Genomic DNA, 14266 nt, shown 5'->3' with positions numbered 1-14266 from the left:
ACTACACTACATATGTGCACTATAATGTATTTTATATATTTATTACTGTAAACTAAACAAACTGTCTTTATTAAAAGCAGATTATTCTAGTACATGCACTTTTAATATTGACACATTATTAAGTACTGTTTTAAAATAAGTTAAACAATAGCATGTCAGTAGCATTATAGGCAGTTGTTTAGCATCTCCAAATACATTTAAACATAATTACCTTTCTTGTAAGCTTTTTCCTTTACAATTCACATTCAACCAGATTTCTGAACCTTAACTTTCTTCAAGAAAGTTAGATGTTACATAAAATATTAAAAACTGTTTGAAATGTTTGAAAATATAAATCTACATGAATTTATTACCACAGCAAAGATAAACTATAATCATTTTCATACATTTTATAAAGTTTACTACTGTTGCTTGAAGAAACAATACTTGTTTTTGTTGCAGATATCAATTAATATAAAATGTCTAATTCTCTTTTTTTCTAGAACATTTTATAGAAAACTGAAGAAGAAAGTCAACAATTCTTTTCCCATGAGTTCCCACAGTGTGACAAATTCAATGAATGAAACTTTAATTCACCCAGAAATGTTTTACATAAGTGGTTTAAATGATTTGCTATTTGCTAACTATTTTTATATTTTTTTGTTCATTGTTTATATTTTTACAATATTTGCTAATGTATTTGTGATTTTATTGATATATTTTGATCAAAATCTTCATAATCCAAAATATATTGCTGTCAGTCACTTAACCTGTGCTGATTTATGTACATCTACAGCTTTAATTCCTAAAATGATAGAAATATTTCTGTTTAAGTCTAATTTAATTACATATAGTGCTTGTTTAGTTAATATGTTTTTTGTTCATTTCTTCAATGTAATTCAATCTCTTTCTCTAGCAATCCTAGCATATGACCGGCTCATTGCCATATGTTACCCATTACAATATCACAGTATTAATACAAACAGCAGGATGGTCATAATTATATTTTCAGCTTGGATGCTTTGTGCACTTCTACTGTCTACAATGGTTCTTTTAATTAGAAGACTCAGTTTCTGCCAGTCAGTAGTGATAAACAGTTACTTTTGTGATCATGGACCTGTCTACAAATTAGCCTGCAATGATTTTCATCTTAATTTAATAATTGGCTTTGTTTGCATTGCTTTGTTGCTCTTTGCACCCCTGACATTCATCCTGATTTCATATGTAGCGATTGGGCTTGCACTGCAAAAAATTGCAACAGCAGATGGAAGACAAAAAGCACTGAAAACATGTACATCCCACATCATTCTGGTGGCAATGTTTTATCTTCCAGTGGCAATTACATATGTTGCTTCACAGTTTGCAAACATTCATCCCAATGCAAGGATTTTAAGTAACTCAATGGCTGTAACAATTCCTCCAATGCTCAACCCCATAGTCTATACACTTAAAACAGAAGAGATGATGGATTCTATCAAAAAGTATTATAAAAGGAAAAGAAATCAAAAAAAGTAATGAATATGTTTTGGTCAAACAGTTCTATTATTCTATTTACAGTGGTGTGAAAAACAATTTGCCCCCTTCCTGATTTCTTATTTTATAGCATGTTTGTCACACAAAATGTTTCTGATCATCAAACACATTTAACCATTAGTCAAATATAACACAAGTAAACACAAAATGCAGTTTTTAAATGATGGTTTTTATTATTTAGGAGAAAAAAATCCAAACCTACATGGCCCTGTGTGAAAAAGTAATTGCCCCCTGAACCTAATAACTGGTTGGGCCACCCTTAGCAGCAATAACTGCAATCAAGCATTTGCGATAACTTGCAATGAGTCTGGAGGAATTTTGGCCCACTCATCTTTGCAGAATTGTTGTAATTCAGCTTTATTTGAGGGTTTTCTAGCATGAACCACCTTTTTAAGGTCATGCTATACCATCTCAATTGGATTCAGGTCAGGACTTTGACTAGGCCACTCCAAAGTCTTCATTTTGTTTTTCTTCAGCCATTCAGAGGTGGATTTGCTGGTGTGTTTTGGGTCATTGTCCTGTTGCAGCACCCAAGATCTCTTCAGCTTGAGTTGACGAACAGATGGCCGGACATTCTCCTTCAGGATTTTTGGTAGACAGTAGAATTCATGGTTCCATCTATCACAGCAAGCCTTCCAGGTCCTGAAGCAGCAAAACAACCCCAGACCATCACACTACCACCACCATATTTTACTGTTGGTATGATGTTCTTTTTCTGAAATGCTGTGTTCCTTTTACGCCAGATGTAACGGGACATTTGCCTTCCAAAAAGTTCAACTTTTGTCTCATCAGTCCACAAGGTATTTTCCCAAAAGTCTTGGCAATCATTGAGATGTTTCTTAGCAAAATTGAGACGAGCCCTAATGTTCTTTTTGCTTAACAGTGGTTTGCGTCTTGAAATCTGCCATGCAGGCCATTTTGCCCAGTCTCTTTCTTATGGTGGAGTCGTGAACACTGACCTTAATTGAGGCAAGTGAGGCCTGCAGTTCTTTAGACGTTGTCCTGGGGTCTTTTGTGACCTCTCGGATGAGTCGTCTCTGCGCTCTTGGGGTAATTTTGGTCGGCCGGCCACTCCTGGGAAGGTTCACCACTGTTCCATGTTTTTGCCATTTCTGGATAATGGCTCTCACTGTGGTTTGTTGGAGTCCCAAAGCTTTAGAAATGGCTTTATAACCTTTACCAGATTGATAGATCTCAATTACTTCTGTTCTCATTTGTTCCTGAATTTCTTTGGATCTTGACATGATGTCTAGCTTTTGAGGTGCTTTTGGTCTACTTCTCTGTGTCAGGCAGCTCCTATTTAAGTGATTTCTTGATTGAAACAAGTGTGGCAGTAATCAGGCCCGGGGGTGGCTACGGAAATTGAACTCAGGTGTGATACACCACAGTTAGGTTATTTTTAACAAGGGGGCAATTACTTTTTCACACAGGGCCATGTAGGTTTGGATTTTTTCTCCCTAAATAATAAAAACCATCATTTAAAAACTGCATTTTGTGTTTACTTGTGTTATATTTGACTAATGATTAAATGTGTTTGATGATCAGAAACATTTTGTGTGACAAACATGCAAAAGAATAAGAAATCAGGAAGGGGGCAAATAGTCTTTCACACCACTGTAGAAGTACAAAACAATACACAAAGACAAACAATTACATTCAGGTTAATTATTGTGATTTTTGATTATCCTTTTTTGCTTTCTTGTATACGAAGTATAGGGAAAGTATTGTAATTGTCCAAAAATTCGATGTCGAGATTTTGATGAATCTCGATGTTTTAGAACTACCTGAGTCTGAAAATACCATTTTTGGAAGTATGTTTGTGCATCTCTCTGTCTGTGTGTGTGTGTAAACGCAATAACTTGAGTACTCTTTCACTTAGGTCAAACAGATTTTGCATACAAGTATTAGATACAAAATGTAGATTTCTTTAAACTTTAAAGCTATTTCTGTTAATTGGAAGTGATACTTTACCTGTTATTCATGCATCTGCAAAGTTCGATTTATTCAACTTTACTTTTATAATAATTGTTCAGTATATTGTTCATTTGATTTGCTTTGTTGTTCATGGTACTTTAATGTACAAACTATAAAAATATAATCATTGTCTTTCAGTTTACTCCTCAAATATCCATCCCCTTATTTGAGTCTAGGGGAGACCAGTCCTGATTTTTTAGAAAGGAAACGTTTTCCTGGATTGTATTAATTAAAACAAATATATATTTTTTGTAAAGGAGCCATTGGTTATGCATTTTACTGTACATGCAACTGTTTTGTAAACTGTTTTGTAATCATTATTCACTGTAAAAACAGGTAACAGGTAATATAATTTAAACTTATTTTAGAAAGTTTAAATTAAAATTTCAAATGTAGACTGTGATAACATACTTTTTGTAAAGCTTCCTATTTTTTGATTCATTTTTCATGTAAACTAATCAGACTTTCACATTCCTAGAGGACGATCAATACTGTGCACTTCTTTTAATATTTTCTATACAGCATATATCTGAAGTGAACACTTAACATTTTTTCTAATTACCTTTCCAACCCATGCTCCCTGATCTTTTAGTTAGACTGCAGACAAAATCAAATAAAGTAATAACACACTAGTTTGAAACTTTTAATCTGCAATACCTTTATTCCAATGCAATCATTATAATTTAATATGTAGACATTTAGTTAGATGTAAAAATTACATTTTTGTACTACTGTTAGTGATTAGTAAATCTGAAAACAGTAAATCAATTCAAAGGGATTGAACCTTTATTTGGCTGAGTATACATGAAATTTAGGGTTTACACTTGATACACTTGATACAAGGCAAAACTCTTTAATCATACCTTTCTTCTCTTGCTAAAATCTGCTTTCTCCAAATTAAAAATATTGCAGTAAACATAGTAATTTATTAAGATATAGATTGTAGAATAATTAGTTCATCATTTCGTACAAAGTAGAAGGAGCAGTGTTTACTTCTCATTTTACCTGAAAACATAGCTGCAAGAATTATAATAAGATAGCATTCATCTTAAAGAAACAGCATAAAGACTTAGTAAATGTCAGAAGCCTGTTCAGGAAACCAGATAAAGGCCAAGTGAACAACAAAGTGTACACTGAAATATAAGAATTGGTTTAGGAAAATACTGAGATAGTCATATATCCATTGTTTTTCTGTAAATTGTTTATCTTCTGATCGGTTCTTTTAACTTATTTGTTTTAGCATTGTATGTATTTATTTGTTTCTTTACTGATTTATTATTTATATTTTTTGATTTTATTGTACAGCACATTGGTTTACACTTATAGTATTTTAAAATTTTGCTTTATAAATAAATTTTGGGCATGGTGGCACAGTAGGTGGCGCAGTGTGTAGCGCTGCTGCCTCGCAGTTAGGAGACCCGGGTTCGCTTCCTGGGTCCTCCCTGTGGGGAGTTTGCATGTTCTCCCTGTGTCTGTGTGGGTTTCCTCCGGGTACTCCAGTTTCCTTCCACAGTCCAAAGACATGCTGGTTAGGAGCATTGGCGATTCTTAATTTCCCGTGTGTGTGCGTCCTGCCTGGGGTTTGTTTCCTGCCTTGTGCCCTGTGTTGGCTGGGATTGCCTCCAGCAGACCTCCGTGACCCTGTAGTTAGGATATAGCGAGTTGGACGATGGATGGATGAAGTAAATTTTGATTTGATTTGAATTAAATAATGTACTGTACCAGAAGAAAGGTTGATGTAATATACAAAATGTACTGAAGGATGACTAAGAAATCAGCAGATGTCCTATAAATGAGAATGGACAATTGTTACATGCACAAAAATGTCAAGGGTGTTGGTGCAACTCAAAGGTATAAGAAGAACCAGAATATAATATAACAGACTTTTATTTTATATAAATCATTTGATTGCAAACCAATGAACCAACCAGAGTAAAATGTATGCATTGATTGACACTGTATGTAAATTTAGTAGTTTATAAAATGAACCTCTATTTTTTTTTCTCCAACCATTCTGACCATGCTCTAATGGACTGTTTTTGAAGAATGCTCCCTCTAAGGCATTTTGCTGAGGAGTAATTAAAGATACAATGAACAGCTTTTCTTCCGCCTGGTTACTGAATTGTCCTGTTAGAGGATGTTTCTTTAAGATGTTAAATTTGTACCAGATATTTTTGATAGTACCTTAAAATTTGAGGCGCAGATTAGTAATATTACTTGGTCTGTATAATAATAGCACTGCTATTCTTGTTCATGCTCTGGTTACATCACAAATTGATTATTGTAATTCTATCCTTTCTGGTCTTCCTCACAAACTCCTTTACAAACTTCAGTTGGTTCAGCTGCAGCTTGTATTATTACTATTGCCCTTTCCTTAGAATACATTACTCCTTTCCTTCATCAGCTTCACTGGATCCCTACTAAATATCAAATTGATTTTAAGATTCTACTTATTATTTACATCTTACATCTTCTTCACTTCTCCATTCCTTCTCGTATCCTTACATTTTCTTCCTCTGTCAATTTTATTACCCTCCTGCTTGCGTGACTACCATGAGGTTTAGAGCTTTCATTCGAGCAGCCCGCACCTCTGGAATTCTCTCCCATGAGATATTCATAATATTGATCTTCTTCCCACCTTTAAATCTCATTTTAAAACACATATTTTTAAGCCGTCTTATTCTGTCTGATAATTTTAGCTGAAAAATTTTAATTCAGTTTTATTATTGTATTTTTTTGGTTTTATTGTACTGTAATATTCTATTAATTTTATATTGTGACAGTTGTTATTATTGTGTTCTGTAAGGTGTCCCTGTATCCTTGAAAGGCACCTATAAATAAAATAAATAATTATTATTTTTTTATGAATCATTGTATCATATTTTTTAAATATTATAAAATGATTAACAGCGTAAGACAGAGCTCAATCACAGACCCACCAAACTTATTTTAAAATAACACTAATGAGTTTATAGTTAAAAAATATTTGTAAAACAATTACATATGCATTTTGAGATAGTATATAACATTGCTTACCCACGGAGTTATGCTTCATCAAGACTAACTAGTATGGCTTCTGGGATTAATTTGTGTGTGGCATTTCTTTTAAAAAAAATTCTAATTTGCATATAAATTTGGTATGTATTTGTTCATAAGAAGTGAATGCATTGTCTATATATATAGCAATCTCTAAGTGTCTTAATCCATGGCGTTTTCCATAGCGGTGAGTAGGTCTAAAAAGGTGGGAAAAGGTGAACATCATGTATAGGAGCAACAGATAAGAGCTTCTATACTTTGAAGTTATTGATGGAGCTCAAAGCAGGACATACAAGGGAGATTTAGAACAGGATTTGTTTTCCATTGCAAGCCAGGGCGATGTGATTTTATTAATTTTTGCAGATTTACAGGATCTTATTCCTGCCCAATAGCAAAACTGAAAGTTATGTCATGCCACCTTCTGCTTTAGATTTCTGTATAACCGCCATTTGAATGCATGGATGTATCGAATACCAAATGAATGATGTTATAATTGAGTCCAATTTCTCAGTAATTTGTTTATGTATATAGGACTAGGGTGTTGTACCATGTTAAACATTATGGATGTAGTGAGAAGTCAAGCAAAATGACACCTTTTACTGGCTAACTAAAGAGATTACAATAGGCATTCTTTCAATGGAACTCAGACAAGATGCTTGACTTCTCTCTTTATGTATATAGGGATAGTCTGGAATAGATATACAGTAGTAGCTTGTTTGCTTTTGTTTGTTTTGACAGTATTAATCCTCCCTGCTCAGGTAAGATGGAGGATGTAAACATCTATTAATATCTTGTTTGATTTTATCCATAATGCTTTGAAAATTGCATTAAAAAATATTTTTATAATCATTTCCAATGGTTATCGCCAAATACTTACACTACTTTGATATTATGAATGAATAGCTATCCAATAGCTATCCATCCATCAATTATCCAACCCGCTATATCCTAACTACAGGGTCACGAGGTCTGCTGAAGCCAATCCCAGCCAACACAGGGTGCAAGGCAGGAAACAAACCCCGGGCAGGGCGCCAGCCCACCGCAGCCCAATAGCTATGCTTATTCAAATTAATTTTAAATTAAGAGATTTTATGAAAATCTCCTAGCACATTTAAGATTAATGGCAAAGAGGTTTAAGACTATATGTATTGCACATTAAAAAAAATAAAAAATAACAATATTATTGTTAGCAACAATATTGTTACTAATGGATTGTGATTGGATTATATTGTGGCGCTCCAGACAATTCTCACAAAATGACAAACTTGTAAAATCTTAATGGTACAGTGTCACAAAGCCATCAAAAAAACAGCTGCATTTTCATGTTTTTGGAATAAATTTTAAGTGTCTGACATAAGATGTAGCAAATTAACCAGTATTCCAAATAATACACTCTAAAAACTGAATAATTGTCACATACTTTCCTACAATTCTCAACGGTCTGCTCCTAAATATATTCATGATTAAATGTTTTTTGAAAATTACAGGTAAAAGTTGCAGCATCAACCTTCTTTTAAATGCATCTTCTCAGGTCTTATTTTCATTTGCAATGATTTAGATATTTCATGAAGGGTGTAATATTTTTATCCAACTCATTGCAAGTTTTTTGTAGTTTCATTGCCAACTGTTTCTCTGTATAGGTAAAGTTTCACCATGAGTGTCACCCCGGTACTGCTTTGTAGTTACATACAGGAGTAGGGTACTGCATGTGGCTTGTCATATCAAGTCAAAGTGAACTTTATTGTCAACTCAAACATATACAAGTATACAGTGTCACAAAGCTGAGACATACTCAAAGAAGTTTTGGGGCAGCCACCCGTATATTTTGGTATCCTGGCTGCAAAGTCGTTTTTTATCATAACAACAGCACTGATGTGCATACAATCAAGTCCAAAACAAGACTGAGGGTAAGGGGGAAAAAGGGCAGGCTTTTAAAGGGGAAGACAGGAAGTGAGGTCATGGGAATCGGGCACGTGTTCGCCACTCATTGGATCAGGCCCGGACGTGACATCAGGGGGGCCGGCGCCAGTTAGTTCTGTCTCCATTGGTTCGGTCCCGGAAGTGATGTCACGAGAGCCAGGTGGAGTCTCCCAGGGATGGTCTACAGGGAAGTGAGAAAAAGAGTCAGTGCACTCTGCCACAGCCCGGCCTGTCTCAGAACTGCCGTCACTCAAGCCCTTTAGCTGCCTCCCATGCGCACGTGTGTGACAACAGATAGACGAAATTGCGAAGCTCAGGGTTCACAGTGTAACAACATGACGTGCAAATAATAAATTAAAAATAGAATTAAAATTTAAAAATTAAAGATTAAAACACAAACAAGACAAGACATTGTGCAAAGATAGGGCAAAGAAGTAGCAGCAATATTGATGTGTAAGATATGTAATATAATAAATAAATAATAAATAATAGATATAGATAATACAGAAATTATCAGTGTATGATAATAGTTGTTTAAGATGTGTGTAAGCAATGACAGGTCAGAATGTTTCACAGCAGAAGGATAAAGAGTGACACAATCCTTAAAGGTCAGTGTGAGATTTTCAGTTATTTTCTACATGCACACTCATCTTTGCAGGACAGTGGTTTTCATGTATAAAAGTTCTATTTTTAGAGGTGGTTGAGGCTGTGTGGAAGGTCCCAGGGGGCAGCCTGGTGTTAAGGAGTCTGACAGTTTGGGGGAAAAAACTCTCCTGCAGCCTGGCAGATTTGGCTTTGATGCTGCAATATCTTCTATTGGATGGCAGAAGTGTGAAAAGTCCATGTGAGGGGTGTAAGGGGTCCTGAACAATGCTGCAGGCCTTGCAGACACTGCATTTGTAAAATATGTCCTGTAGTGAAGGGAGAGGCACCCCAATAATGTTCTCTGCTGTCTTCACTATCCTTTGTAGGTGCTTACGGTCGGATATGTTGCAGTTGCCATACCAGACAGTGAAGCAGCTAGTCAGAACACTCTCAATAGTGCCTCTGTAGAACATGGCAAGGATGGAAGGGGGAAGAAGTGTTTGCTTCAGCCGCCTCAGGAAGTGTAGTCTCTGCTGGGCTTTCTTGATTAGAGATGAGGTGTTATGTGTCCACGTAAGTTCCTCAGTTATGTGCACACCGAGGAACTTGGTACTCCTAACAATCTCCACATCTAAACCGTTGATGCTGACTGGGATGTGGGCAGGACGTGATTTTCTGAAGTCCACGATTATCTCTTTTGTCTTGTTGACATTGAGAGATAGATTGTTGTCTTCACACCATGCAGCCAGACGTTCCACCTCATCTCTGTATGCTCTTTCATCATCCCTGTTTATCAGTCCCAGCATCGTCGTATCATCCGCAAACTTGATGATGTGATTGGTGTTGTGTGTGGCGGTGCAGTCGTGAGTCAGCAGGTAAAAACAGCATATGACTAAGCACACAGCCCTGCGGTGCTCCAGTGCTCAGTGTGATGATGCTGGACGTGTTGTAGCCCATCCAAACTGACTGGGGCCTCTCTGTCAAGAAGTCCAGGATCCAATTGCAGAGTGTGGTGTTCAGGCCCAACCTGCTCAGTTTTACAACCAGCTTTGGAGGGATAATTGTGTTGAAGGCAGAGCTAAAGTCTATGAATAGCATCCTGACATATGTGTCTTTTTTATCCAGATGTGTCAGGGAAAGGTGAAGGGCAGAGCATATGGCATCCTCTGTTGACCTTTTTGAGCGGTATGCAAACTGAAGAGGGTCAAAGGAGGCAGGGAGATTAGTCTTTATGTGTGACATGACTAACCTTTCGAAGCACTTCATTATGATTGCTGTGAGTGCAACAGGTCGGTAGTCATTCAGGCATGTCACTGATGACTTCTTCGGCACTGGTATGATGGTGGTCGACTTGAAGCATGCTGGGACTGATGACTGGCTCAGAGATGTGTTGAAGATGTCTGTGAGGACACCAGCCAGTTGACTGGCACATTCTTTGAGCACACAACCAGGTATGTTGTTATATCTATTTATAGCAAGTAGTGTGATATTTTCTAGTTATTCTTTCTAAGAGTTTTAAATTACTGTATATCTTCATATTAACACATGTTCTAATTAACAAATAATATTAGTTTAGATGATAAAAATAAACACTAGTCCCATTAACCAACATCTAAGTTTTATATTTTCCTTTAAATAGGCAAATGAGCTAGATATTTGAAGACCTTGTTTGATTAAATATATCCATTGTTCTGGTTTTTGAAAGGTAATTAGAAGTCTCTAAGGTGAATTAACAAAAGTTCATATTTACTACTTTTATGAATATAATTAGCATCTGATTACAAATGTCACCATCCCACTATAAAACAGTTCCTTGAAGCTCAAAGGTGTATAGAAGACGGAAAAAGATTTGTAAAAAATAAAACGGTAAGCATTTGATGAATATTTGTGTAATGTAGCACACTTGAATTATACTGCATCTTAAATAAGTTTTAGAAGTATTTTAAAAGGAATATTACTAGTTAGTTAAGAAATTTCTTAATTTAAAAAACAATGTATGCAATTCTTTATTTTCACATGTTGCAGATTTTAATTTTTTCGAATGTTTAAATTATAAGGAAAAAAGGAGGGAACAAAAATATTAATTACCATAAATATTTACAAAGTGCATAATGTTTTGTCTAGTGGAACATAGCAAATGTTTTTTAAAAACTACAGTGATACTATGTTTATATGTACCTGCATGTTTTAATATTAAAGCATCAATATTTATCATACCACTTATCAAGTTAAAGTGAAGAAAAAAGTAATTAAATACTTTTGCACACTTACTTTAAACTTGCATACATTGTTATTTGTTTTCTTTCTATATATAAATGCAGTTATCTAAATCAATCTTCTGCTAGCTGGAATATCAACTTCTATCTTCATGACAGTCTTTTCCTTTTATATTAGTATTCAAGGAAAATGTAATTATTACAAGATACTGGATGATTATTAATGGTTATGATTTTCTAAACATTAATGTCAAAGCAAGAAGTAAAAACTTGAAAAAGCCTTATAATGTTTCAAAATTCAGATTAACATGATGCTCTCTTTGTATTACATAACAGGTGATATAAAATATTGCTGCACATTTCTGACATAAAACTGTGGTTATTTAAGAAAAGCTACGTATATAGATTTCCAGACAATGGTGTTAGGTTATCAACAAATATCTAATCATATTCTTCTATGCAGTTTTTTGTAGAAAACAGAAGACACAAGCCAAGAAGTTTCCAATGTTTACAGAAAACTCCAGAAATAATACTTTTGTTCATCCAGAAGTGTTTTACATAAGTGGTTTATATGAAATGCCCTTTGCTAAATATTTTTATATCTCTCTATTTATTTCATACATTCTTACAATGTTTTTTAATTTATTTGTAATTGTATTAATATATATTGAGGAACATCTTCATAGTCCGAAATACATTGCTGTTAGTCATCTTGCTTTAGCAGACTTATGTTTACCTACGGCTGTTATTCCTAAAGTAATAGATATATTTCTTTTTAATTCTAATTTTATTACGTATGGGGCATGTTTAGCTAATATGTTTTTTGTTCATTTCTTTAGTGCAATACAGTCAGTGTCCCTTGTAATATTAGCTTATGACCATCTTGTTGCCATATGCTTCCCTCTTCAATATCACAGTATTAACACTTACAGCAGAATGAAAGCAATTATTGTGACCATTTGGGTGTTTTGTGCAGCAGTTTTGACTGTAATGATACTTCTAATTACAAGACTCAGCTTTTGCCAGTCAACAGTGATAAACAGTTTATTTTGTGATCATGGACCTGTGTACAGATTAGCGTGTAATGATTTTTACCCAAATCTCATAATGGCTTTTATTAATATAACACTGTTGCTTTTTTTACCACTGATATTTATTCTTTTTTCATACATAGCTATTGGATTTGCAATATTAAAAATCTCTTCAGCAAAAGGAAGAAAAAAAACATTTAAAACATGTATATCACACCTCATATTGGTGGCAATTGGTTATCTTCCATTAGCAATTACATACGTTGCATCAAATTTTGTTAGTTTTCACGCCAATTTAAGAATTCTGAATAGTTCCTTTTCTGTGGCAATTACACCCATGATAAATCCCATAATTTATACATTAAAAACTGATGAGATGATGGATGCAATAAAAAACGATTAAAAAGAAGACAAAGTAATGAGATAAATATAACGTTTCCCTCCCAGTAACTGTGTTGTTAATTCATGTGGTAAATATATTTTATTTTGTATGTGAATTGCATTATGAATTAAACTTAGTCATGTTTATGTTTGCTTTTTGAGCGTCAGTGTTTTTTTATCATTGCTTTTTTTCTTTTGTACAATGACTGAGATAAATTAAGCATAAACTTGTTAATACAGTAGTAATGCTCCTCTGTTTTAGAAGAAACTACAGAATTAAAAACTATTATTTTCTTGATATGTTATCATGCTATCAGATATTTTTAAACTAAGATCTCAGCTGTTTGATGGCAAAACTGTTTTTCAGTACAACCAGGTGCATTTGCTTTCCAGAATTTCACATATGAACTGGGTCCAGAGTTAAAAGGTGGAACTTAAAAAGCAAAAGTATGGTGGCCTTTAATTCAATCACTTTTGTAAGCTGTGGTACAGTATATGGCTGGCCAGTCATCCCGGCCAACACCCCCAAGCCGCCAGATGGAGCCCTCCCTGCAGCATGGAGGTGCCCCGAATGCCAGCAGGGAATCATGGACATTAGAATTTTCCTTCACAACCCTGCTGGATACTCTGGGGGCCACCAGAGGACGCTGCAGGGAGACTCAAGGATTGTTTTCATTACAACTCGGAAGTGCGTCACAGTCATGGGGACAGAAGAAACAACGTACTTCCGGGTTGAAGAAAAGGAGTTTTTATCTGACCCGGAAGTGTTACCAGTCACATGGACAAAGAGACAAACACTTCCGGGTCAAGGACTATAAAAAGGACTGTAGGAGATCCCAGGGTTGAACTGAGTCGAGTGGTAGAGGGACAACGCGTCTGGGAGTGGAGGATTGATTATTGTTTATGGCATTGATTGTGTTTAACATTATAGTGGAGTGGAGGGTGCTTTGTGCACATTTTGTTCCGAATAAAAATTATTATTGGACTTTTATTAGAATATTAGAACACTCTAGACGGGAACAGGCCATTCAGCCCAACAAAGCTCACCAGTCTTGTCCATTTATTTCTTCCAAGAAAACATCAAGTCAAGTTTTGAAAGTCCCTAACGTCTTACTGTCTACCACACTATTTGGTAGCTTATTCCAAGTGTCTATTGTTCTTTGTGTAAAGAAAAACTTCCTAATGTTTGTGGGAAATTTACTCTTAACAAGTTTCCAACTGTGTCCCCGTGTTCTTGATGAACTCATTTTAAAATAAGTCTCGATCCACTGTACTAATTCCCTTCATCATTTTAAACACTTCAATCGTGTCACTTCTTAATCTTCTTTTCTTAAACTGTATAGGCTCAGTTCTTTTAATCTTTCCTCATAATTCAACCCCTGTAGCCCTGGAATCAGTCTAGTCGCTCTTCTCTGGAACTTTTCTAGTGCTGCTATGTCCTTTTTGTAGCCTGGAGACCAAAACTGGACACAGTACTCAAGATGAGGCCTCACCAGTGCATTATAAAGGTTGAGCATAACCTCCTTGGACTTGTACTCCACAGATCGTGCTATATAACCTAACATTCTGTTAGCCTTCTTAATGGCTTCTGAACACTGTCGGGAAGTCAAT

At 35.2% G+C, this 14266-nt stretch overlaps 2 protein-coding genes across 2 annotated transcripts; both read left to right on the top strand.

The window, feature by feature from the left end:
- The first annotated feature begins 528 nt into the window (after positions 1 to 528).
- Positions 529 to 1494, top strand: LOC120524615 (olfactory receptor 1M1-like). Its single transcript, XM_039746446.1, has one exon. The coding sequence runs from the start codon at positions 529 to 531 to the stop codon at positions 1492 to 1494; it is 966 nt and encodes a 321-aa protein (XP_039602380.1).
- A 10253-nt stretch (positions 1495 to 11747) lies between these two features.
- Positions 11748 to 12677, top strand: LOC120524614 (olfactory receptor 1M1-like). The gene has a single exon (XM_039746445.1). The coding sequence runs from the start codon at positions 11748 to 11750 to the stop codon at positions 12675 to 12677; it is 930 nt and encodes a 309-aa protein (XP_039602379.1).
- The last annotated feature ends 1589 nt before the right edge of the window (positions 12678 to 14266 follow it).

The sequence above is a fragment of the Polypterus senegalus genome, chromosome 2 (genome assembly GCF_016835505.1).
Source record: "Polypterus senegalus isolate Bchr_013 chromosome 2, ASM1683550v1, whole genome shotgun sequence".
NCBI lineage: Eukaryota > Metazoa > Chordata > Cladistia > Polypteriformes > Polypteridae > Polypterus > Polypterus senegalus.
The sequence above is the reverse complement of the archived record's forward strand: the minus strand, read 5'-3'. Positions and strand labels throughout refer to the sequence as shown.

Coding starts and splice junctions, on each gene's coding strand:
- LOC120524615 (XM_039746446.1), top strand. CDS start 529: ATGAGTTCCCACAGTGTGACAAATTCAATGAATGAAACTTTAATTCAC.
- LOC120524614 (XM_039746445.1), top strand. CDS start 11,748: ATGTTTACAGAAAACTCCAGAAATAATACTTTTGTTCATCCAGAAGTG.